Source organism: Acanthopagrus latus, chromosome 2, assembly GCF_904848185.1.
Source record: "Acanthopagrus latus isolate v.2019 chromosome 2, fAcaLat1.1, whole genome shotgun sequence".
Taxonomy (NCBI): Eukaryota; Metazoa; Chordata; class Actinopteri; order Spariformes; family Sparidae; genus Acanthopagrus; species Acanthopagrus latus.
This window is the reverse complement of record NC_051040.1, coordinates 637,251-660,178: the sequence shown is the minus strand read 5'-3', so window position 1 is coordinate 660,178 and position 22,928 is coordinate 637,251. Positions and strand designations below refer to the sequence as shown.

At 43.3% G+C, this 22,928-nt stretch overlaps 3 protein-coding genes and 1 pseudogene across 3 annotated transcripts; all 4 read right to left on the bottom strand.

Moving 5' to 3' along the window:
• Positions 1–2,733: 2,733 nt before the first annotated feature.
• Positions 2,734–7,404, bottom strand: LOC119008868 (olfactory receptor 52K1-like). Its single transcript, XM_037079578.1, has 2 exons — positions 6,079–7,404; positions 2,734–4,012 (listed from the first exon to the last, which is right to left on the bottom strand). The coding sequence occupies exon 2, from the start codon at positions 3,955–3,957 to the stop codon at positions 3,010–3,012; it is 948 nt and encodes a 315-aa protein (XP_036935473.1). The 5' UTR covers positions 3,958–4,012; positions 6,079–7,404; the 3' UTR covers positions 2,734–3,009.
• A 1,390-nt stretch (positions 7,405–8,794) lies between these two features.
• Positions 8,795–14,024, bottom strand: LOC119008873 (olfactory receptor 52K1-like). The gene is made up of 2 exons (XM_037079589.1): positions 13,744–14,024; positions 8,795–9,881 (listed from the first exon to the last, which is right to left on the bottom strand). The coding sequence occupies exon 2, from the start codon at positions 9,831–9,833 to the stop codon at positions 8,889–8,891; it is 945 nt and encodes a 314-aa protein (XP_036935484.1). The 5' UTR covers positions 9,834–9,881; positions 13,744–14,024; the 3' UTR covers positions 8,795–8,888.
• On the bottom strand, positions 11,498–14,986 carry LOC119007750 (annotated as a pseudogene).
• A 1,326-nt stretch (positions 14,987–16,312) lies between these two features.
• LOC119030864 (olfactory receptor 52K1-like) lies at positions 16,313–21,552 on the bottom strand. Its single transcript, XM_037118798.1, has 2 exons — positions 20,100–21,552; positions 16,313–18,245 (listed from the first exon to the last, which is right to left on the bottom strand). The coding sequence occupies exon 2, from the start codon at positions 18,188–18,190 to the stop codon at positions 17,246–17,248; it is 945 nt and encodes a 314-aa protein (XP_036974693.1). The 5' UTR covers positions 18,191–18,245; positions 20,100–21,552; the 3' UTR covers positions 16,313–17,245.
• Positions 21,553–22,928: the final 1,376 nt, after the last annotated feature.

Genomic DNA, 22,928 nt, shown 5'->3' with positions numbered 1-22,928 from the left:
GATTTGATAGGGACAGATGTAACACACACCAACAAACGGCTTTCCAACGTATCACAGAGTTTATGGATGATACAAATTTACAACACCCTTCATGAAGTTTGGTCCCCTTTTCAGCTTGACAACTTCCCTCAGCACCATTGTCCAATGGCAGGTTCTTGGGTTACTGCCAAACACGGATTAATGACCTTCTGAACTTGGCGAGTAGCCTCTACATTGATAATGACCTTGAGCCTATGGTGACCTGCCACTACATACACTTATGTTCCTGTGAATAGAATAGAATAGAATAGAATAGACATTTACTGTCATTGTTTAAGAAACAACGAAACACAGTTAGCTGCTCTTCGTTTAGACAAATAAAATAAACAAATAATTATAAATATAAACAGTATTAAAAAAGACAAAAATCCTAACATATACACAACAATAATAATACATTATATACAAGATAAATATAAACAAATTAAAAGTGAAAAAGGTTCTGATAGGGGGGTATGTGAATGAGGTGTGTGAGGGGAAGTAGTGTTTTTTTTTTATTGCACTTCAAGTGTTTAGAGAGTCAGGGGTGAAGGGTGGGGGGGCACTTCACTGCCTATTGAAGAAGCTGTTCTTCATTCTGTTAGTCTCTGATCTGATAGATTGATATCTCTTCCCAGAGTGCAGGGCGGAGAAAAAGTAAAGTCCGGGGTGAGTGGGATCCTCAACAATACAGCCGGCCATCTTTTGGAGTCGGCCAGTGTAAATGTCTCTGAAGGGTGGTATCGTCGTCCCAATGACGCTCCACTACCCTCACCACCTGCTGCAGGTCCCTCCTGTCCTGTGCCATGCAGCTAAAGAACCACATCATGCAGCAGTATGTCAGGAGCCTTTCCATCATTGACCGACAGCAGTTGGTCAGCAGGTGTTGAGGGAGGTGAGCATGCTTTAGCTTCCTGAGGAAGTAAAGTCTCTGTTTGACCTTCCCCAACCTATATGAGATGTGTGTGGTCCAGGTGAGGTCAGCCGAGATGTGAACCTCAGGGACTTAAAGCTCTCTAGCCTCTCTACCTCCTCTCCACACATGTAGAGGGCAGAGAGCTCTGTACATTTAGACTTACAGAAATCCACAATCAGTTCCTTGGTTTTCGAGGTGTTTAAATCCAAGTTATTGTCCGAACACCATTCTGTCAAATGTTAAATCTCCTCCCTGTAGGCTGACTCACTGTTGTTTGTTATCAGTCCTACAATGGTTGTGTCATCAGCAAATTTGACGATAGTGTTGGTTGGGTCGATGGGGGAGCAGTTGTGGGTGAAGAGGGAGTAGAGGAGGGAGCTGAGGACACATCCCTGTGGCCTCCCATCCTGACGATTTGTGGTCTGTTGCTGAGGAAGTCCAGTATCCAGGTGCAAGGTGAACTGCCTAAGCCCAGGTTACTCAGTTTGTAGCTTAGTTTGTGGGTGATGACCGCATTGAATGCTGAGCTGAAGTCCACAAACAGCACTCTTATAAATGTGCTGGGCTGGTCCAGGTGTGTAAGGATTGTATGGAGTGCTGTGCTGACAGCATCCTCTGTCGACCTGTTGGCTCGATAAGCCAACTGGTGATGGTCCAGGTCAGCAAGGATGGCAGATTTGATGTGAGAGAGGATTAGTCTCTCAAAATATTTGATAATTATGGGGGTGAGAGCAACTGGGCAATAGTTATCAAGGCAGTTCACTGTACCTTTGGGACTGATAATGGTGGTGGCTGACTTCAGGCAGGTGAGGACTGCAGATTGTAGAAGTGAGAGGTAGTGCTGGGCGGTATACCGGTTCATACCGAATACTGGTGTATATTTTTGTTATGATATGAATTTTTTAATATACCACCATACCACTGTATTTGATTACACAACGTTCAGAATGCTGCGCCATGGGACACTGTTTCAGACCGGACCCTTTTCCATGCGCTTCTAAACAGGCATGATGCGACGGCCAGGTGTAGTGGGGGTGAATAGTGGTGGAACCCTGTTCTAAACTCCAATGGGATGCAACGTAAAGCTCTTATTTTGAAGACAAATTCGACATGCTTCCTGTTAGCTGTCTGTTACTTGAGGCAGCTAACAGAAGAGGCGAGGCGCTCTGCTGCACGCTTCTTTTAATAGCAGGGGTTTAACATTGGCATGTATTTGACTGAGGAGGCGAGAATATGGGCCACGGGTCTATAATTAAGTAAATCTATAAAGTGTTCCCACATTTCTTCCGATGCACATGTTGTATGTCAGTGTCCATGCCCAAATTTGTGCCTCACGTCATGTCACATGTTTACGCTGACCTCAGTGGCGCTTTTTGGGGGGAAGGAATGAGAAACTGGAGAGGAAAATTACACCTCCCTTATACCTTTACCTTGCAGCAAATGTGCCGCCTTTTCAATCTAACAGGGGCTAGTAATTCCTCTCTCAACCAGTAGAAAATGCTGTGAACACCTGATTATGCATGGAAAAAAAAATACTGTCATATATATATATATATATATATATATATATATATATATATATATATATATATATATATATATCGGAATTTTGAAAAATACTGTGATATACGTTTTTGGTCATACCGCCCAGCACTAGTGAGAGGTTGAAGATGGTAGTGAAAACCTCTGCTAGCTGGTCTGTGCAGGCCTTGAGAATCCAGCCGGTGGCCCCATCTGGACCAGCTGCTTTCCTCGCATTGACACTTCGCAGGGTGGGTCTGATCCACCCTTGGTCCAGCTGAATGGCGTTGACCCTCCTTGGTTGTGTGGATGTGTATCAGCAACAATCCGTAGCAGTGCCCAGCCCCACTGAATCAGGCCTGGCCACCAGATTCCTGGCGAGTGCCCCTGGCAGGTCTGGCTCAAGATTTCTTTGATTTCCATTCTTCTTCTTCTTCTTCTTCTTCTTCTTATTATTATTATTATTATTATTATTATTATTATTATTATATTTTGCTTTTCTCATGGAAACAGGCTAAGTAAGTTACAGAGACTATACAAAGATAAATCAGTTCTTAAGAATGGGGCACAATCTGGACAAAGCGACTGCACATTAGCATCTTCAGGATGTGCTGTCGGATTTCGGTGGTTCTGATACCGTAAATGATCGGGTTGAAACAACTCGGGAACAGCAGATACATGATGCTGCAGAAAACACGAACACCTGCAGGAAGACCGTTACTGATCCGGTACGACAGGAGAGCGACAAGAGCGACAGTCAGGCTTACGATCATGACCACGATGTGGGTGATGCAGGTGTGAAGTGCTTTGACCCCTGACCTGCCAGATTTGAGCACAGAGCTGAATATCACCACATAGGAGGCAGTAATAAAGATAAAGTCTGCAACTGGATTGAGGAAAATTGTCAGTAACCCCACCAGGTTGTTGATGGCTGTACTTCCACAGGCCAGCTCCACCAAGGCCATGTGCTCACAGAAACAGTGGTTCATCACATTTCCAGCACAGAATGACAAAGTTCCAGCCAGACTCACAAACAGTGTGACCAAGAAGATATTTCTGACTACAAGTGGGATTATAAACTTGAGGAATTTGGGTAAAGCCATGTGCTCATGATAGTAGAGTGGTGTGCAGATGGCAAAGTAGCGGTCCAGTGCCATCCATACAAGAAACGTAGAATGAAAAGATGCAATAAAGTGAATGAAGTGCATCTGAACCAGGCAGCCAGTCAGAGAGATTCCCCTCCAGCCAAACAAGAAGCTCAGCAGCATGTTGGGGACAAAGAACAGCGGGTAGCTCACGTCCACAACCGCCATCCCGGCCATGAGGATGCACATTGGAGAGTGGAGGCTCCTCTGTGAAATGACAACGTACAGCAGCAGGGAGTTGGCCGACAGTGACACAATGAACATGATGAAGAAGGGGATGAAGAGGACGGGCCTCAGTGCTCCGAGTTCACTGAAACCATCGAGAATGAAGTGTTTGTGTGAGGAGACGTTCTCCATCTTCCCTCCTCAGAAATCCTCCCTCTTTAGAGCTTCAGTTGAATCAGCCTGAAAACTGAGAAAGACCAAATGATTTGAACATTTAACTTCCAAACAACTCCAATGTTCATCAGTGATCAGCAACAAAAGCAAATGTACTAACCTGTGAAGTGAATAAGACAGATCACCTAACTAAGAAGCAATGTTCTGCTGGGAAACCTTGACTCGTGGCCTGGCATTCATGTTGATGGCACTTGACCTGCACCACCCTCTCAAACACTGTTGCAGACTGTGTGCTCAGCCTAATGACAGTGGACCCCCAGTATGATAATCACCCTCACACACTGCAAAAACTGCTCAGGAACGGCCTGAGTAACCTAAAATAAACTGAATGAGTAGTCTCCAAATTCCCAAGACCATAATCTAGTCAAACATCCATGAGCAAACCAGAACAAGTCTGAAACAAATGGAGGGCTGCTCTCACACAACACAGGAATCAAATGATCTGTTGCCACTGCCCTAAACACAACAAGGCCCCCCGATGTCCTGTGTCCACACCACCATGGGTCTAGAAAAACCCAACCCCTGTGGGGCCTCCATAGATAGGAATTGTTCTTGCATGTCACACTCATGCTCAATCTGATTGGAATCAACATTTTCTTTGTCATGTTCTCCGAGCCATTCCTGAGCAGATGTTGTGGTGTGGCAGAGCGAAGCTGCCCCGAGGGGGTGTATTTAGTCTGCAAGGGTGTTAGCATCAACTTAATGCCAGAACCAGCAGAGTATTGCATTATAAAGAGATTATCAACATTATTCACTTGTGGCTGATCATAGTATGTTTCTGTAAGATGCCTTCAAGTCGTACAAATCAACATTAGAAATAATCATCTTATAAACAAAAGAGCAGGTCCACCAACAAAATTCAAACCACACTCCTGGAGCCAGCTCTCACTCTGCGGTATCCAGCAAACAATTCAATCAGATTTACTAAGTTAATTGAATTCATATAACTTGAAGTCACAAATACTCTCAAGATTTCCTCAGAGGTCAACATACATCACTGCATTCTTTGACCATCAGTACAGTTCATGAAAACATTATGACTGGTTCATCTGTCTTCTTTGTAAATATAACATCAATTCAGAGTTCTGATATGAAGAAACAAAGCACAATATTGAGTTAATCATAAATCATACCAAAGCATATTTCATCCAATAATCACGATCCTCCAATAATTTCCTTGTTGACAATCAGATCATTTTTAATGTAGGTGAACTATATGTGAACTGTAATACAAAAACACATAACTAAGGGATGATTTGATCTTATATGACCATATTGTCTATTAGTGAGTCTGAAAACATATTTAAAAAGGTAAAAAAAACAAAACAAAAAAAAACAATTTAAGTAATGTATTGAAATCTGTCATATTCTCAAGACCGATAACCTCATGTTAGCAATATTCAGCGTTTGTTTTCACAGGAATAAGTAATGTCAGTCGGTAAAGATGGTGCTTCTCTTGTTCCAAGAAAGACACTAGTAAGACTTCAGGACCGTTTTGGATTGACGTTATACTTTGTAAATGTTTATTAGACCCAAAGATGAAATAAGTTGCTTACTGTAAGGAAGATAAGGAACAAGGATGTGATGACATCTGCCAAGATGTTGGACATATCTGGATGTAGTCACGTGACAACATGAACCCAAACTTTTAATAATTATCTTGTAATTATAGGCTGTATCATTGAAAGATGCTGCCTGATCTGCAGCTTCTGGGGCCATGCTCTGTTTTTCTGATCCTGTTTCTATATGACCGTCATTACACTCTGGATCCAGCTGTCTACTCTGAGGAGATGACATACAGAGGATTTTATCTTGATCTTAATCACAGGTCAAAGCATGCAGGCTGTTGAATGTTGTACATGTTCGCAAAATTTATGATTTTCAGATGATATAATTCTGACTTGATGCTTAAACAGTAGTGCTCAGAAACTATAAACACAGCAACATTTACCACATGTCCTAATATTTAACAGTAAGTATGGGTTCTGGCTATATATGAACTTTCAAAGGGCTCAACAGCAAATAAATACAAAGAAAAAAACAAACCATCAACAGCATGAAAGATTCCTGCGAACAAACCTGACATATAGCAGAGCTGGCTCATCTCTCCTCAGGGGTTTGGTTTCACACTGAAGACACAACGGACAACACACTGAAAACAGAATGGGATTAATTCATGGGATTCAGCCACTTCAGTCAGAACATGTATCAGGTTCAATTAAACAGAGAAAATCATGAGAATCTAAATGTATTACAGTAAAGAAAATGTCTAAACCTATCTGGACTCAAACATGACGAGCTGCTCACAGTTCAGCTCTGTAGATATCAGCAGCTTCTACTTGGTGCTGTCCGGGAGTTCATGACTGAATGTGACCCGTCTGCAGGTTAATGTCAGCCACTGACTCTCCTCCATCCACCTGTCCCTACTGAACACTGAATCAGCACTTTAATATCCTCCGTCTGATGCTACCATTGGACGAAGAGACAGAGAATGCTGGACTGAAAGTCACCACAGTGTCATGCAATCAAAACACCAACAAAGTCAAGAAAACTTCAAAGTTGTTCCCAAGAAGGCAAAAGGGAACAAACGGAGCCTGAATGTCTCAGTGTTAGAGTTGTTGCTATATTGTGTGCACAGATTTGTAATTTGTTCCCTCAAACTGACAATTCATTACTTGAATTTTATGTGATTTTTTTTTAATGTCTGTTGTTGGTCATGTGGTAGGTTAGTGAACAGCATCCACTGGCAGCTGTGTTTCACTCTTAAAGTGATTGAGATCATTCCCGTCAGCATGTCATGTCTTTGTCCATAGCCGCTTATCCCTTTCCAAGGTGTTGCTGCTGGAGCCAATCCCAGCCTTGTCTCAGGGCGAGGGCAGGGTACTGCCTGGACAAGAAGCCAGCTCATCGCAGGGCCCTCACTGATGAGCAATGTGGGGTTCAAGGACATATGCAGCTCAGCCCTGCCTGGAGCTGATGTTTGAACCAGGAACCTTCCGATCACTAGTCGACCTGCTCTACCCGCTGAGCTACAGCCGCCCTGAGTTGTCAAGATGACTGGAGAGAGTCCTGTCACTGGTTCAACATATCCAAGAAAGGGTGTCATTACAAAATGGGGGGTCAGTGAAGGTTTAAGGGTCGGTTATAGACAACAGATATAGAGATGGGGTAGTTACTGTACATAAACACCATCGAACAGTCGCCATCTGCAATCTAATTGTCGGCCCCTAGCCTGTATTTCTATCTGCCTTAGGCAAAAGTCAAGGGACAACCCTGAAAGATTCCAATACCTACTGGAAATGTGTTTAACTTTGTGCAGAGTGAACAGAAACAGCTCTAACTTTGGTTATATGGGCGTAAACCCCCCAGTACGCCTCTATTCCTCCATGACCAGGATAAAAGCCACATTGCGTCTCTTTAATCCCAGGTTCCACAAGCTGGAACTCTGAAATAAACTTTTCGACAGTCTGGGCTGAGACTGGCTTTCTCTTCCTGAGCTGCTAGAGGATTTGTCAGTTAACTTCCTAAGGCGAACTGAAAGTCCTTCTCCATAGCTTTCCCCACCTCTTCCCACACCCGAGTTTTTCTTCACTGACTGTTGACGCTGCACCGCTTCTGGCCAACTGGTTTTTGTCTGCCACTTCAAGAGACCTCTGGGCCAAATGAGCTTGAATGGCTTCCATGTTTTTTCAGTCATTTATTGTTCATGGTTTGATTTGATAGGGACAGATGTAACATACACCAACAAACGACTTTCCAACGTATCACAGTTTTTATGGAACTATAGTAACTTGCAACACCCTTCATGAAGTTTGGTCCCCTTTTCAGCTTGACAACTTCCCTCAGCACCATTGTCCAATGGCAGGTTCTTGGGTTACTGCCAAATATGGATTAATGACCTTCTGATTTGGGCACGTAGCCTCTGCTATGGAGACCTTGATCATGACCCACCCACAGATTCCATGTCCCCAACCTCCCCTGGGAGGCACAAAAATTCTGAAGGTTGGAGCTGAAGACCTGACAGACAGTTCCCAGTTCAAAGTCATTACAGTAGACACCAGATTCTGGACCTGAGAAGTCTGGACCTGATGAGTTGGTCCTCCTGTGTTGTGCCTATCATTTATGAAGAGGTTGTTTGTCTCCCAAATGTGCAAACCTGTGCAGTCCTGCTGCATTGAACAGCATGAACTACATTACTCTGTTCATGTCTGAGAGTTTTGTCCTCAGAATGGATAAGTTTCTGACTCATGGTGTTGGTCGGTTTGAAGTGAACCAGGATATGATGTTGATAAAAGATCCACCTGAGTTTCTCACTTGTTCCTGTGACATAAGGAATGACAATGTTGTTATGTTTTCCCATCTCCTCCTCTCTGTCTGCTCTGGATCTTTAAGAGCACAAGCTGGGGGTCATCAGAACCTTAAACCATTGGGCTGAGACTGTGCCCACAAAGACAGAGGGGAAGGAAGAGATGGGAAAAACGGAACACCATCATCGTTCCCTATGTCACAGCAACATCTTAGTATGTGGCCCAAATCTTAGTCCTGGAATGAAAACACTGAAATGCAAATTGGGAGTCACAGTCATTGCACCACCTTCTGCTAACAAGAAGTAAGTCTTGAGTGACAGTCATCATTCGATATATATATAAAATTTTAAATGTGAGCTCTCCACTGGAATCCTGAAATACAACATATTATTCACTATGTGAACCGTGTCAACCTTTTGATGTGCAGTTGATGTTCAGTTCACGGCTGCTGCACACCTCAGTGAGCACAGGGAAGAGAGGATCCATTCAATGCTGGAGTTTTGAATATTAGTGCTGCCATGAACTTCTCAATGGCTTCTTTCTTGTCCTGCTGTAGATGAGGTTTCATAGAACATAGATACTTTATAATGTTCTCCTAAGAACTGGGAACCAACAGGTCAGTGTCTTCAGGATGTGCTGTCGGATCTCGGTGGTTCTGATACCATAAATGATCGGGTTGAAACAGCTCGGGAACAGCAGATACATGGTGCTGGTGAAAACCCGAATGGCTGCAGGAAGACCGTTACTGATCCGGTACGACAGGAAAGCAACAAGTGCAATAGTCAAGCTGACAGTGATGACCATGATATGGGTGATGCAGGTGTGAAGTGCTTTGACCCCTGACCTGCCAGACTTGAGCACAGAGCTGAATATCACCACATAGGAAGCAGCAATAAAGATAAAGTCTGCAACTGGGATTAAGAAAACTGTCAGTAACCCCACCAGGTTGTTGATGGCTGTACTTCCACAGGCCAGCTCCACCAAGGCCATGTGCTCACAGAAACAGTGGTTCATCACATTTCCAGCACAGAATGACAAAGTTCCAGCCAGACTCACAAACAGTGTAACCAGGAGGACATTTCTGACCACAAATGGGATTATAAAGTTGAGGAATTTGGGTAAAGCCATGTGCTCATGGTAGTAGAGTGGTGTGCAGATGGCAAAGTAGCGGTCCAGTGCCATCCATACAAGAAACGTGGACTGAAAAGTTCCTGCAAAGTGAATGAAATGCATCTGAACCAGGCAGCCAGTCAGAGAGATTCCCCTCCAGCCAAATAAGAAGCTCAGCAGCATGTTGGGGACAAAGAACAGCGGGAGGCTCAAGTCCACAACCGCCATCCCGGCCATGAGGATGCACATTGGAGAGTGGAGGCTCCTCTGTGAAATGACAACGTACAGCAGCAGGGAGTTGGCCGACAGTGACACAATGAACATGATGAAGAAGGGGATGAAGAGGACGGGCCTCAGTGCTCCGAGGTCACTGAAACCATCGAGGATGAAGTGTTTGTGTGAGGAGACGTTCTCCATCTTCCCACCTCAGAAAACCTCCCTGTTCAGAGTTTTAGTTGAATCAGCCTGAAAACAGAGAGAGACCAAATGATTTGAACATTTAACTCCCAAACGACTCCAGTGTGCATCAGTGATCAGCAACAGTAGTCTTACATTCACCATCTCACCACAATGCAACGCTCAAGTGGCAAACCTCGACTCCTGGCCTGGCCACCCAAACACTGTTGTGGACAAACTACAACTTGTCATTGCAATGGAACCACTGGATGACAGTGGTCCCACGTAGAACCACGCAAAACTTCACAGGAATGGCCTGAGGAACATGACAAGGAACTGAGGGAGTCCACCTGGCCTCCATATTCCTAAAACCTTAATCCAGTCAAGCATCCATGGGCAAGCTGGAACGAGTGTGAAAAATGGAGCTCTGACTTTGCGACTCACAGGACTCACACGATCAGGTGTCAGCTCCCTCCTGACAGACACAACTGGACACCCTTACAGGTACTGTAGCCATGCCTTAATGGTTCAGAGCCAAAATTGATCCATGGTGAGTCCTCCATAGTTTGGCTTGTCCCCATCTTCAGCTCACTTTCCTCTGGTCCTGAGCAGGACATGCCATCGCCTTGAGGGGTTTTACTTGGTCTGCAACAGTCTTTGGGTGGGTGGTGCATGTGAAGCCCAGGGTTTCACAGCAGAACATTGCATTGAATCAAGATGATCAATATTAGTCACTTAACATGTTTGTCCTTGTAATATTGTAGATAATCAGAGTATGCTTCTGAAAGATGCCTGCAAGATTGTTCAAAAACCCTAACCCTAACAAAAAATAGACCACTAAAAGTCCAGTCATAGGACTGAAGCCTTCTATCACTCTCTGGGCCGATAAGTAGTAAACAACTAAATCTAATTCACTAAATAAATTTACATTCACATTTAGGGCACTTAGCAGATGCTTTTGTTCAAAGTGTCTGACAGTAAGTACATTTGCCACAAGAGAGAAACCACGACATATCACAATCGATGGAGTAAAGCGAAATATAGAGAACTGTCAACTGAGGTGAGGAATGGCAGGATATGTGTTATCAGTATTTCTCAATCCCTGTTTATCTCCAACTCTAGAACAGAATAACACATTCTTATATAAAGGTCAATACCGGTCACTTAGTCAAGACAGATTTCTCAATTGATGTCATGAGAGATGTTTTCAAGAAAAGAGGAGGGAATCGAGGTGATGGTGGCCCGGTTAGATGTCACCAGTGTGAGAACATCTTCAGAGGAGAGAGGGCTGAAGCAGGTGAGGCCAACAGAGGTGATGGTGATCAGGGAAGGTGCTTACTGGATGGGCATAGGAGTAAATGAGGAACTGATGTCTTTTACTATCTTGGTAAAGTAAGTTGCAAAGTCATCAGGAGTGAGGAAGGAAGGAGGGGGAGGGATGGGGGGGGGTGTGAGGAGAGAAGAGAATAAGGACAATAGTTTCCTGGGCTTGGAGGCAGAGGAGTTGATCTTTGACAGGTAGAAGGCAGATTTGGCTGTTGATACCTTTGAGGTGAAGTTAGAGAGGAGGTTGTGGAAGTTAGCAAGGTCGTTAGGATGATGTGATTTTCTTCATTTTCTCTCTGCCGCTCGTAGCACTGATCTTTTGGTTTTGCAGAGATTCAGACAGCCAGGGAGTCGGGGGGAGAGGATAGTGCCGGTTGGGAGGTGAGTGGACAGAGTGACTAAAGAGGAGAGGGAGGATAGCAGAGTGGAAGAGACTTCTTAAGTAGACACTAGAGAAAATTGGTCTGTAGATGGTAATGAGTAAAGAACAATAGAGGAGAGAGCAGAGGGAGGGGGGGGGGTTCAGATTGTGGTGGGTGGTGACCATGTGAGGTCTAGGGGTGAGGGAGGTGGTGAATTTTAAGGACAACGTAGTGATCAGACACAGTAAGCGGGGTGATGGAGAGTGACAAGGTACTACAAGACCTTGTGAAGACAAGATTGAGTAGGTTCCCGGCTCGGTGGGTCAGTGGAGGGGGGTAGAGTGTGATGTCAAATGTGGAGAAGAAGTTGATGAATTCAGGTGAGTGCAGCTTCTCTGGGGAGATGGTGAAGTCACCCAGGACAACAAGTGGAATGCCATCATCAGGGGAGCAGCTCCGGAGTGCGTCCATCTCATCAAAGAAGTCATGGAGAGGATCAGGAGGGTGACAGATCTCCACAAAGTTGAGTTTGACAGGAAGTATGACAGAGACAGTGTGGAATTCAAGAGCAGATCTGGAAAGGTGGTCATGGGGAAGGACCTGGTAGGCGAGGAGGACGAGGAGGCCAGTTCCTCCCCCTCGACCTGTTTTTCTCAGGGAGTGTGAAATGGAGTAGGCAGACGAGAGGGTAGCTGGAGTAGCAGTGTTTTCTGGGGTAATCCAGGTCTTGGGAAGGGCCAGGAAGTGGAAGGTCTGCAGGGAGTCACAGGCTGAAATGGTGTCCGCCTTCTTGACTGCAGACTTCCATAGCCGCCCCCCCCCGTACTTCAAAATCAGTACTGCTGGAGAATGATGGATAGCAGAGATTGGCTGGGTTACCGCCTCAAGCAATGTTTCTCCGGTGAAGGCTTCTTTGTTTTGATGATTTGACTGGGATTGAGTAAAGCTTGTGGCTCCAATTGGTGACGGGCAGTGAATTGCTTAGACTTCCTTGACAGACTCCCGCAGAGAAACTTCCTAAGGCTTTGTTCGCCAGTCTTCATTCGGCTGTCCTGACACTGCAACTAACGCTCTAGTGATCAGTCCTTATGTGCTAGATTTACCCCATGCAGACTTGGCTCCGCCCTGCAATCAAGCCTATTGGTCACAGGTGACTTGACTGAAACTGCCTGTTGACACTCTGTTGACACAGTTTCAACATTTTCATGACAATTTACCAAAAAGTATCTAGACAAGATTAAATATTACAGCTAATCTTCCTCACAGAATGACTAACACTAGATCTACAATTCCCTCTGACTCACCAGCAGTAATTTCACAGCTTCTCTTTCCTGGACAAAATGTATCTGAACTTGTCATCTTAAAATCACAAATTTACACAATATACAAAACTATTTATTCCTCAACTTTCAATTCAAAGGAAGAAAACATGCCTAATGGATGTTGTCGCTGAAACACTGAATCATACTGTGAAAAAACTAAACATTGAGTGAGTAAACTGCAAAAAATATAAAAGTTGAATACATGAAATCAAAATAAATCAGTCATTTACAAAACATGACAAGATCTGATAAGATCTGATAAGATCTTGTTTGAGTTGCTGTAAGAAAGGAAGAGACATTTAGGACTTCACACTTTTCATGACCTTAAAACAGTCTGAAACAAGTAGCTTACTGTTTCCTGCATTAGATTCACTTTTAACAAAAATGGGAGCAAGACATTGCAGTGACAACTGCTGAGATCCTCAACATATTCTGGATAAATTCTGCAGAAAAATCATTACTCTACGTTGATCACATAAGACTCAAACTTTGGTGATGTTGCCTGACCTGGTGTTTTTTGGGCCACATTCTCTCTTGTCTGAGTCACTTTACATTAAAGTTATTAACATGACTTTTCTTACAGGGTCTTCATGTAATGCTACTCATGTCCACCTGTCTACCTTGTGGAGACAACCCAGTCAGAAGGAGATGAATCCTTAATTCCTGATATTAATTCAGAGTCAAAGGATAGAGGTTGTTGAACGTTGTACAGTTTGTATGGGCCTTTAAGGAAAATGTGTGATTTTTAGCTGTTTGTATCAATCAGACTTGACTTTAAAACAGTTGAGCTCAGAAACTAAAAAAATATTTAACAGTAAGTCTGTGTTCTGGCTACATGTGAACGTTCAAAGGGCTCAACAGCAAATAAATACAAAGAAAAAAACAAACCATCAACAGCATGAAAGATTCCTGCAAACAAACCTGACATATAGCAGAGCTGGCTCATCTCTCCTCAGGGGTTTGGTTTCACACTGAAGACACAACGGACAACACACCGAAAACATAATGGGATTAATTCATGGGATTCAGCCACTTCAGTCAGAACATGTGTCAGGTTCAATTAAACAGAGAAAATCATGAGAATCTAAATGTATTACAGTAAAGAAAATGTCTAAACCTATCTGGACTCAAACATGACGAGCTGCTCACAGTTCAGCTCTGTAGATATCAGCAGCTTCTACTTGGTGCTGTCCGGGAGTTCATGACTGAATGTGACCCATCTGCAGGTTAATGTCAGCCACTGACTCTCCTCCATCCACCTGTCCCTACTGAACACTGAATCAGCACTTTAATATCCTCCGTCTGATGCTACCATTGGACGAAGAGACAGAGAATGCTGGACTGAAAGTCACCACAGTGTCATGCAATCAAAACACCAACAAAGTCAAGAAAACTTCGAAGTTATTTCCAGAAAGGAACGAAAGACAGAACAGAGCCTGAATGACTCAAATCAGAATTGTTCCTACCTTGTAATCAAAACACCAACAAAGTCAAGAAAACTTCAAAGTTGTTCCCAAGAAGGCAAAAGGGAACAAACGGAGCCTGAATGTCTCAGTGTCAGAGTTGTTGCTATATTGTGTGCACAGATTTGTAATTTGTTCCCTCAAACTGACAATTCATTACTTGAATTTATTTTTTTCTTAAATTTCTTTTGTTGGTCATGTGGTAGGTTAGTGAGCAGCACCCACTGGCAGCTGTGTTCCAGTGTTAAAGTGACTGAGATCATTCCCTTTGAGAGAGTCACATATTCACACATATATTAATATGACACTGCAGATGACTGGAGAGAGTCCTGTCACTGGTTCAACATATCCAAGAAATCGTGTCATTACAAAATGGGGGGTCAGTGAAGGTTTAAGGGTCGGTCAGAGACAACAGATATAGAGATGGGATGGGATTTAACTTCGTGCAGAGTGAACAGAAACACCTCTAACTTTGGTTATATGGGCGTAAACCCCCCAGTACGCCTGCAAGGAGGAAGAGCTGGTCTATTCCTCCATGACCAGGATAAAAGCCACATTGCGTCTCTTTAATCCCAGGTTCCACAAGCTGGAACTCTGAAATAAACTTTTCGACAGTCTGGGCTGAGACTGGCTTTCTCTTCCTGAGCTGCCAGAGGATTTGTCAGTAAACTTCCTAAGGCGAACTGAAAGTCCTTCTCCATAGCTTTCCCCACCTCCTCCCACACCTGAGTTTTTCTTCACTGACTGTTGACGCTGCACCCCTTCTGGCCAACTGGTTTTTGTCTGCTACTTCAAGGGACCTCTGGGCCAAATGAGCTTGAATGGCTTCCATGTTTTTTTCAGTCATTTATTGTTCATGGTTTGATTTGATAGGGACAAATGTAACACACACCAACAAACGACTTTCCAACATATCGTAGTGTTTATGGAACTACAGTAACTTGCAACACCCTTCATGAAGTTTGGTCCCCTTTTCAGCTTGACAACTTCCCTCGCAGGTTCTTGGGTTATTGCCAAATATGGATTAATGACCTTCTGAACACATCAAGTAGCTTCTACAATGGAGACCTTGATCATGACCCACTCAGATTTCATGTCCCCAACCTCCCCTGGGAGGCACAAAAATTCTGAAGGTGAGAGCTGAAGACCCGACAGACAGTTCCCAGGTCAATCTCATTACAGCAGACAGCAGAGACTGGACCTGAGGAGTCTGGACCTGAGGAGTCTGGACCTGAGGAGACTGGACCTGAGGAGTTTGGACCTGAGGAGTCTGGACCTGAGGAGTCTGGACCTGAGGAGTCTGGATCTGAGGAGTCTGGACCAGACGAGTCTTGACCAGACGAGTCTGGACCTGAGGAGTCTGGACCTGAGGAGTCTGGACCAGACGAGTCTTGACCTGAGGAGTCTAGACCTGAGGAGTCTGGACCTGGGGAGTCTGGACCTGAGGAGTCTGGACCAGACGAGTCTTGACCTGAGGAGTCTGGACCTGGGGAGTCTGGACCTGAGGAGTCTGGACCTGGGGAGTCTGGACCTGAGGAGTTGGTCCTCCTGTGTTGTGCCATTCATTTATGAAGAGGTTGTTTTGTCTCCCCAGTGTACAAATCTGTACAGTCCTACTATACCAAACAGCATAAACTACATTATTCTGTTCATGTCTGAGAGTTTTGTCCATAGGATGGATAAGTTTCTGACTCTGGGTGTTGGTAGGTTTGAAGTGAGCAAGGATACGATGTTGATTAAAGAGCCTCCTGAGTTCCTCAGTTGTTCCTGCAGCATAAGGAATGACAATGTTGTTAGGTTTTCCCATCTGCTCTGTCTGCTCTGGATCTTTAAGAGCACAAGCTGGGGGTCATCAGAACCTTAAACCATTGGGCTGAGACTGTGCCCACAAAGACAGAGGGGAAGGAAGAGATGGGAAAATGGAACACCATCTTCATCACCATCTTCCGCCAACAGGAAGTAAGCCTTGAGTGACAGTCATCATTCGATATATATATAAAATTTTAAATGTAAGCTCTCCACTGGAATCCTGAAATATAACATATTATTCACTATGTGAACCGTGTCAACCTTTTGATGTTCAGTTGATGTTCAGTTCACGGCTGCTGCACACCTCAGTGAGCACATGTCAGGCTTGGACGAAAGGAGAGGACTCAGATGCAGTATGGCAGATGTACAATCAAGTTTTATTAATCTGATTCTTTGACTCTCAGGAAAGAATGATAACCAAAAGCTATGAAAATGCTGAGACACATACAAGACAAACAACAAAGAACACAAATAAAACGAAAGGCGCTCCCGAAGGAGGATAACTACACTGAACTAGGATCAAATTCTAAGTATAAAAATTACAACAAAATTTCACTCCGAAGAGGAAGCACAAAGGCTATTAAACTTATCTATTCTATCCTATGAAACTTAACCAACAAAAATTCACTCTCGAGGAGGAAAACCAAAAGGGCTAGAAAATCTCAAAATACAAACCAAAACCTTAACCAGAAATTTACAACCAAAAATCACTCTTCAAGAGAGGACAAAAAATACAGATAAATAAACCAAGAAAATACTTATCGCAAGGAAGATCAAGACTGTGGATTCGAAGGGCTTAGGCATACGACATAAAGACGAAATACTTTGGCACGGAGACAGGGGAAGACAAAGACTTTATACACATGAGGGAGGGGAGCACAGGTGGAAACAATCAGGAATCAGGGATGACGTCAGACCAGGGACACAAGAGGAAGGGCAAGTGACCTGAAACGAGAGGAGAATTAATTTCAAAATAAAACAGGAAGTTCACAAGACAGACCCCAAGACAAGACAACCTCACCGCGCTGTGACAGCACAGGGAAGAGAGGCTCCGTTCAATGCTGGAGTTTTGAATATTAGTGCTGCCATGAACTTCTCAATGGCTTCTTTCTTGTCCTGCTGTAGATGAGGTTTCATAGAACATAGATACTTTATAATGGTCTCTTAATAAGTGGGAACGAACAGGTCAGTGTCTTCAGGATGTGCTGTCGGATCTCGGTGGTTCTGATACCGTAAATGATCGGGTTGAAACAGCTCGGAAAGAACAGGTACATGATGCTGAAGAAAATGCGAATAGCTGCAGGAAGATTGTTTTTGATCCGATATGACAGGAAAGCGACCAGTATGATGGCCAGGCTGACAGTGATGACTACAATATGGGTGATGCAAGTGTGAAGTGCTTTGACACCTGTCTTACCAGAACTCAGGACAGTGCTGAAAATGACAATGTAGGAGGCAGTGATGATGATGAAGTCAGCTACAGGGATGAGGAACACAGTCAACAGCCCCACCAGGTTGTTGATGGCAGTGCTTCCACAGGCCAGCTCCACCAAGGCCATGTGCTCACAGAAACAGTGCTGTATCACATTTGCACTGCAGAAAGACAACGGTGCTGCCTTAGTCACTATCAGTGTGATCATGATCACATTTCTGATCAGAAGTGGGATCACAAACTTGAGGAATTTGGGTAAAGCCATGTGTTCATGGTAGTAGAGCGGTGTGCAGATGGCAAAGTAGCGGTCCAGTGCCATCCACAGCAGCAGAGTGGACTGAAAAGTTCCCATCAGGTGAACAAAATGCATCTGAACCAGGCAGCCAGTCAGAGAGATTCCCTTCCAGTCAAACAAGAAGCTCAGCAGCATGTTGGGCACAAAGAACAGCGGGAGGCTCAAGTCCACAACCGCCATCCCGGCCATGAGGATGCACATTGGAGAGTGGAGGCTCCTCTGTGAAATGACAACGTACAGCAGCAGGGAGTTGGCCGACAGTGACACAATGAACATGATGAAGAAGGGAATGAAGAGGACGGGCCTCAGTGCTCCGAGTTCACTGAAACCATCGAGAATGAAGTGTTTGTGTGAGGAGACGTTCTCCATCTTCCCTCCTCAGAAATCCTCCCTCTTTAGAGCTTCAGTTGAATCAGCCTGAAAACTGAGAAAGACCAAATGATTTGAACATTTAACTTCCAAACAACTCCAATGTTCATCAGTGATCAGCAACAAAAGCAAATGTACTAACCTGTGAAGTGAATAAGACAGATCACCTAACTAAGAAGCAATGTTCTGCTGGGAAACCTTGACTCGTGGCCTGGCATTCATGTTGATGGCACTTGACCTGCACCACCCTCTCAAACACTGTTGCAGACTGTGTGCTCAGCCTAATGACAGTGGACCCCCAGTATGATAATCACCCTCACACACTGCAAAAACTGCTCAGGAACGGCCTGAGTAACCTAAAATAAACTGAATGAGTAGTCTCCAAATTCCCAAGACCATAATCTAGTCAAACATCCATGAGCAAACCAGAACAAGTCTGAAACAAATGGAGGGCTGCTCTCACACAACACAGGAATCAAATGATCTGTTGCCATTGCCCTAAACACAACAAGGCCCCCCGATGTCCTGTGTCCACACCACCATGGGTCTAGAAAAACCCAACCCCTGTGGGGCCTCCATAGATAGGAATTGTTCTAGCATGTCACACTCATGCTCAATCTGATTGGAATCAACATTTTCTTTGTCATGTTCTCCGAGCCATTCCTGAGCAGATGTTGTGGTGTGGCAGAGCGAAGCTGCCCCAGGGGGTGTATTTAGTCTGCAAGGGTGTTAGCATCAACTTAATGCCAGAACCAGCAGAGTATTGCATTATAAAGAGATTATCAACATTATTCACTTGTGGCTGATCATAGTATGTTTCTGTAAGATGCCTTCAAGTCGTACAAATCAACATTAGAAATAATCATCTTATAAACAAAAGAGCAGGTCCACCAACAAAATTCAAACCACACTCCTGGAGCCAGCTCTCACTCTGCGGTATCCAGCAAACAATTCAATCAGATTTACTAAGTTAATTGAATTCATATAACTTGAAGTCACAAATACTCTCAAGATTTCCTCAGAGGTCAACATACATCACTGCATTCTTTGACCATCAGTACAGTTCATGAAAACATTATGACTGGTTCATCTGTCTTCTTTGTAAATATAACATCAATTCAGAGTTCTGATATGAAGAAACAAAGCACAATATTGAGTTAATCATAAATCATACCAAAGCATATTTCATCCAATAATCACGATCCTCCAATAATTTCCTTGTTGACAATCAGATCATTTTTAATGTAGGTGAACTATATGTGAACTGTAATACAAAAACACATAACTAAGGGATGATTTGATCTTATATGACCATATTGTCTATTAGTGAGTCTGAAAACATATTTAAAAAGGTAAAAAAAACAAAACAAAAAAAAACAATTTAAGTAATGTATTGAAATCTGTCATATTCTCAAGACCGATAACCTCATGTTAGCAATATTCAGCGTTTGTTTTCACAGGAATAAGTAATGTCAGTCGGTAAAGATGGTGCTTCTCTTGTTCCAAGAAAGACACTAGTAGGACTTCAGGACCGTTTTGGATTGACGTTATACTTTGTAAATGTTTATTAGACCCAAAGATGAAATAAGTTGCTTACTGTAAGGATTTTATCTTGCTCTTAATCAGTCAAAGTCAAATCATGCAGGCTGTTGAATGTTGTACATGTTTGCAAAATATAATGATAATATACCAATATATATATAAAATAATATATGTTGATATAATTCTGACTTGATGCTTAAACAGTAGTGCTCAGAAACTATAAACACAGCAACATTTACCACATGTCCTAATATTTAACAGTAAGTATGGGTTCTGGCTATATATGAACTTTCAAAGGGCTCAACAGCAAATAAATACAAAGAAAAAAACAAACCATCAACAGCATGAAAGATTCCTGCGAACAAACCTGACATATAGCAGAGCTGGCTCATCTCTCCTCAGGGGTTTGGTTTCACACTGAAGACACAACGGACAACACACTGAAAACATAATGGGATTAATTCATGGGATTCAGCCACTTCAGTCAGAACATGTGTCAGGTTCAATTAAACAGAGAAAATCATGAGAATCTAAATGTATTACAGTAAAGAAAATGTCTAAACCTATCTGGACTCAAACATGACGAGCTGCTCACAGTTCAGCTCTGTAGATATCAGCAGCTTCTACTTGGTGCTGTCCGGGAGTTCATGACTGAATGTGACCCGTCTGCAGGTTAATGTCAGCCACTGACTCTCCTCCATCCACCTGTCCCTACTGAACACTGAATCAGCACTTTAATATCCTCCGTCTGATGCTACCATTGGACGAAGAGACAGAGAATGCTGGACCGAAAGTCACCACAGTGTCATGCAATCAAAACACCAACAAAGTCAAGAAAACTTCACAAGTTATTTCCAGCAAGGAAAGAAAGACAGAACAGAGCCCGAATGACTCAAATCAGAATTGTTCCTACCTTGTGCGCACAGATTTGTAATATGTTTTGACACTTCTTACCTCACATTTACTTATTTCACTCAGAATATTTTCTATAAATTCTCTGAGGTGAACTTGATGTTGGTCCTGCAGTTAGTCAGGGAGCAGCACTGGCACATTAGCAGCAGTGTTTCAGTGTCAAATTACACACAGATGAATTAAATCATTACTTCAAAGTTGTGCCAGTAATATAATTACTACGCGACTTGACCCAAGTCATAGTTGAGTCGAACATTTGAGGACTTGATACCTTGTTGGCTAACACTGATAAAGACTCAATTTGACGGTGACTTGACATTTATGACTTGAGGCATATGGAAACATGGACTACAAACAGATGACCTGAAGGGACTTGACTTCTGAAATCTAATATTTGCATATCTTGTGATAATCAAAAGTTGATTTCTTCTAAACATGACTGGCTGATTTGAAGTACAAACCAGGCAACCAATTAGTAAGCTGCAGTCCAGTTGAGGCTGCTAACACGTGAAGCAGATATCATGGAAGACCTTCTTAAATAATACAACTTGGTTTCTAATGTTGTTGATTAAGAGATGAAGTGGTGTGTAAGATCAGCAGGTCATCAATCAGTGACTCAAGTACAACATTCATTTTCACCCATCACAACAGAACCCACAAAAGTACATACAGTAACTGTGTTTCTTTGTTTTTTTTGTCAAACATTAGCTAGTAAGCTGACAGAAAGCCTCTGCCATGATAGACTTTGCTATGAGTTGATGTTGCATTTTACTGAGAAATCATGTTGTGTATATTGTAAAGTACAACACAATCGGGGTAGCGATTCAGTGAATATAACCAGTCGAACAATGCGAGCACAACGGAGCTGCTCATGATTAAATGGTCACAGGTGTAACATTAGTCTTCTCATGACATGCCATTGCACCCCTGTCTCTGCTGTTTTAAACACCTGGTCCGGGATTCATTTTAATTATGGACTCGCTCTGTTACAACTGAATGCTTATAGTGCACCGGGGTCATTGCTCATCAGAAACAGTTGTATCATTATTTCTGTGCCCCACTCTTATTTCAGAGTGTGAGAGCAGGTAACAGGTTCAGTAATGTTTGTTTTTATTGGATTAGAATTGCAATAAATACATTATTATTACTATTATTATTTCAATCATTATTTTATATTTTTATTATACTTGTTTTATTTTCTTACTGGCTCCTTTAACATGTTCAAAATAGATCTATTCTTCTTCAATTCTGAGACACTGACTTCTTTGCAGTGCTTAGAAAATTGTTCACTGGCTCCTGTCTTCTATATCACTATATCATATCATTCATAACAAAGTGTAACACCCATCTTTATGCAGATGCAACAGATCATCTAACAAGGCGGCACTCTTTAACCTTTTAAGCCCCAAGCCAGTTTTCTAGGGTTAGGGTGATTCAAGAAGTTTGATGTTTAGTTGTTTATTTAAGTAGGGTTTGGGCTATGTTTGGGTCATATAAACATGTTTCTTTTACATGTTGTAGCCCAGCTTCTGCTGTTTAATTTGATAAAAAAAATATGACTATATTCTTTCACAACTAGTGCAGTAGTGGCTCTTGTTCTGCATGTCTTAACCCTTAAAACCCCAAGGTCTCCCCTCATCAAGGTTGAGTCAAAGACGTGGGAGTGTGGAGTCAACAGTGTTTCTCAAGACCATAACCTTTCTAACACACCAAGTACTGTAGACCCCAGCCGCAGGCTGCGCATATTCAAGTATTAGCAAGATGGTCATAAATGATCTAGTCATGTGGAGGGTGACTGGTAGGAAGACACAAACGGCTGAAAGACTGCCTTCAGTGGCTAAACATGGAAAGATGGGTGGCTTCTAACTTCAGTAACTATATCTGTATTAATGAGGGCAGCTGTGGCTCAGGGGTAGAGGTCGCTGGTTCGATCCCCCTGGTCTGCATGTCAAAGTGTCCTTGGGCAAAATATTGAACCCCAAACTGTTCCTGATGTGCTGGTCGACACCTTGCCTGGCAGCCACCACCATCAGTGTATGAATATATGCCCTCGTGTGCTGAAGGCCTGTGCCAGCCAGCTCTGAGTGTCCACCTTCAGAGAGGGCCAGTGCTTTGGAAATCATCCTGCCTCGTTCTGGTGCCCAAAAAAGGACGTCATGCGGCACTGGATAACTACAGGCCGATTGCACTGACCTCTCACAACATGAAGGTCATAGAGAGGCTGGTTCTAGCACACCTCAGGCCCCTATGTGCCCATCACAGGACCCCTTACCGTTTGCCTATC

Bases quoted from the DNA above. Each gene is read 5' to 3' on its own strand.
- LOC119008873 (XM_037079589.1), bottom strand. From the start codon at position 9,833: ATGGAGAACGTCTCCTCACACAAACACTTCATCCTCGATGGTTTCAGT.
- LOC119008868 (XM_037079578.1), bottom strand. From the start codon at position 3,957: ATGGAGAACGTCTCCTCACACAAACACTTCATTCTCGATGGTTTCAGT.
- LOC119030864 (XM_037118798.1), bottom strand. From the start codon at position 18,190: ATGGAGAACGTCTCCTCACACAAACACTTCATTCTCGATGGTTTCAGT.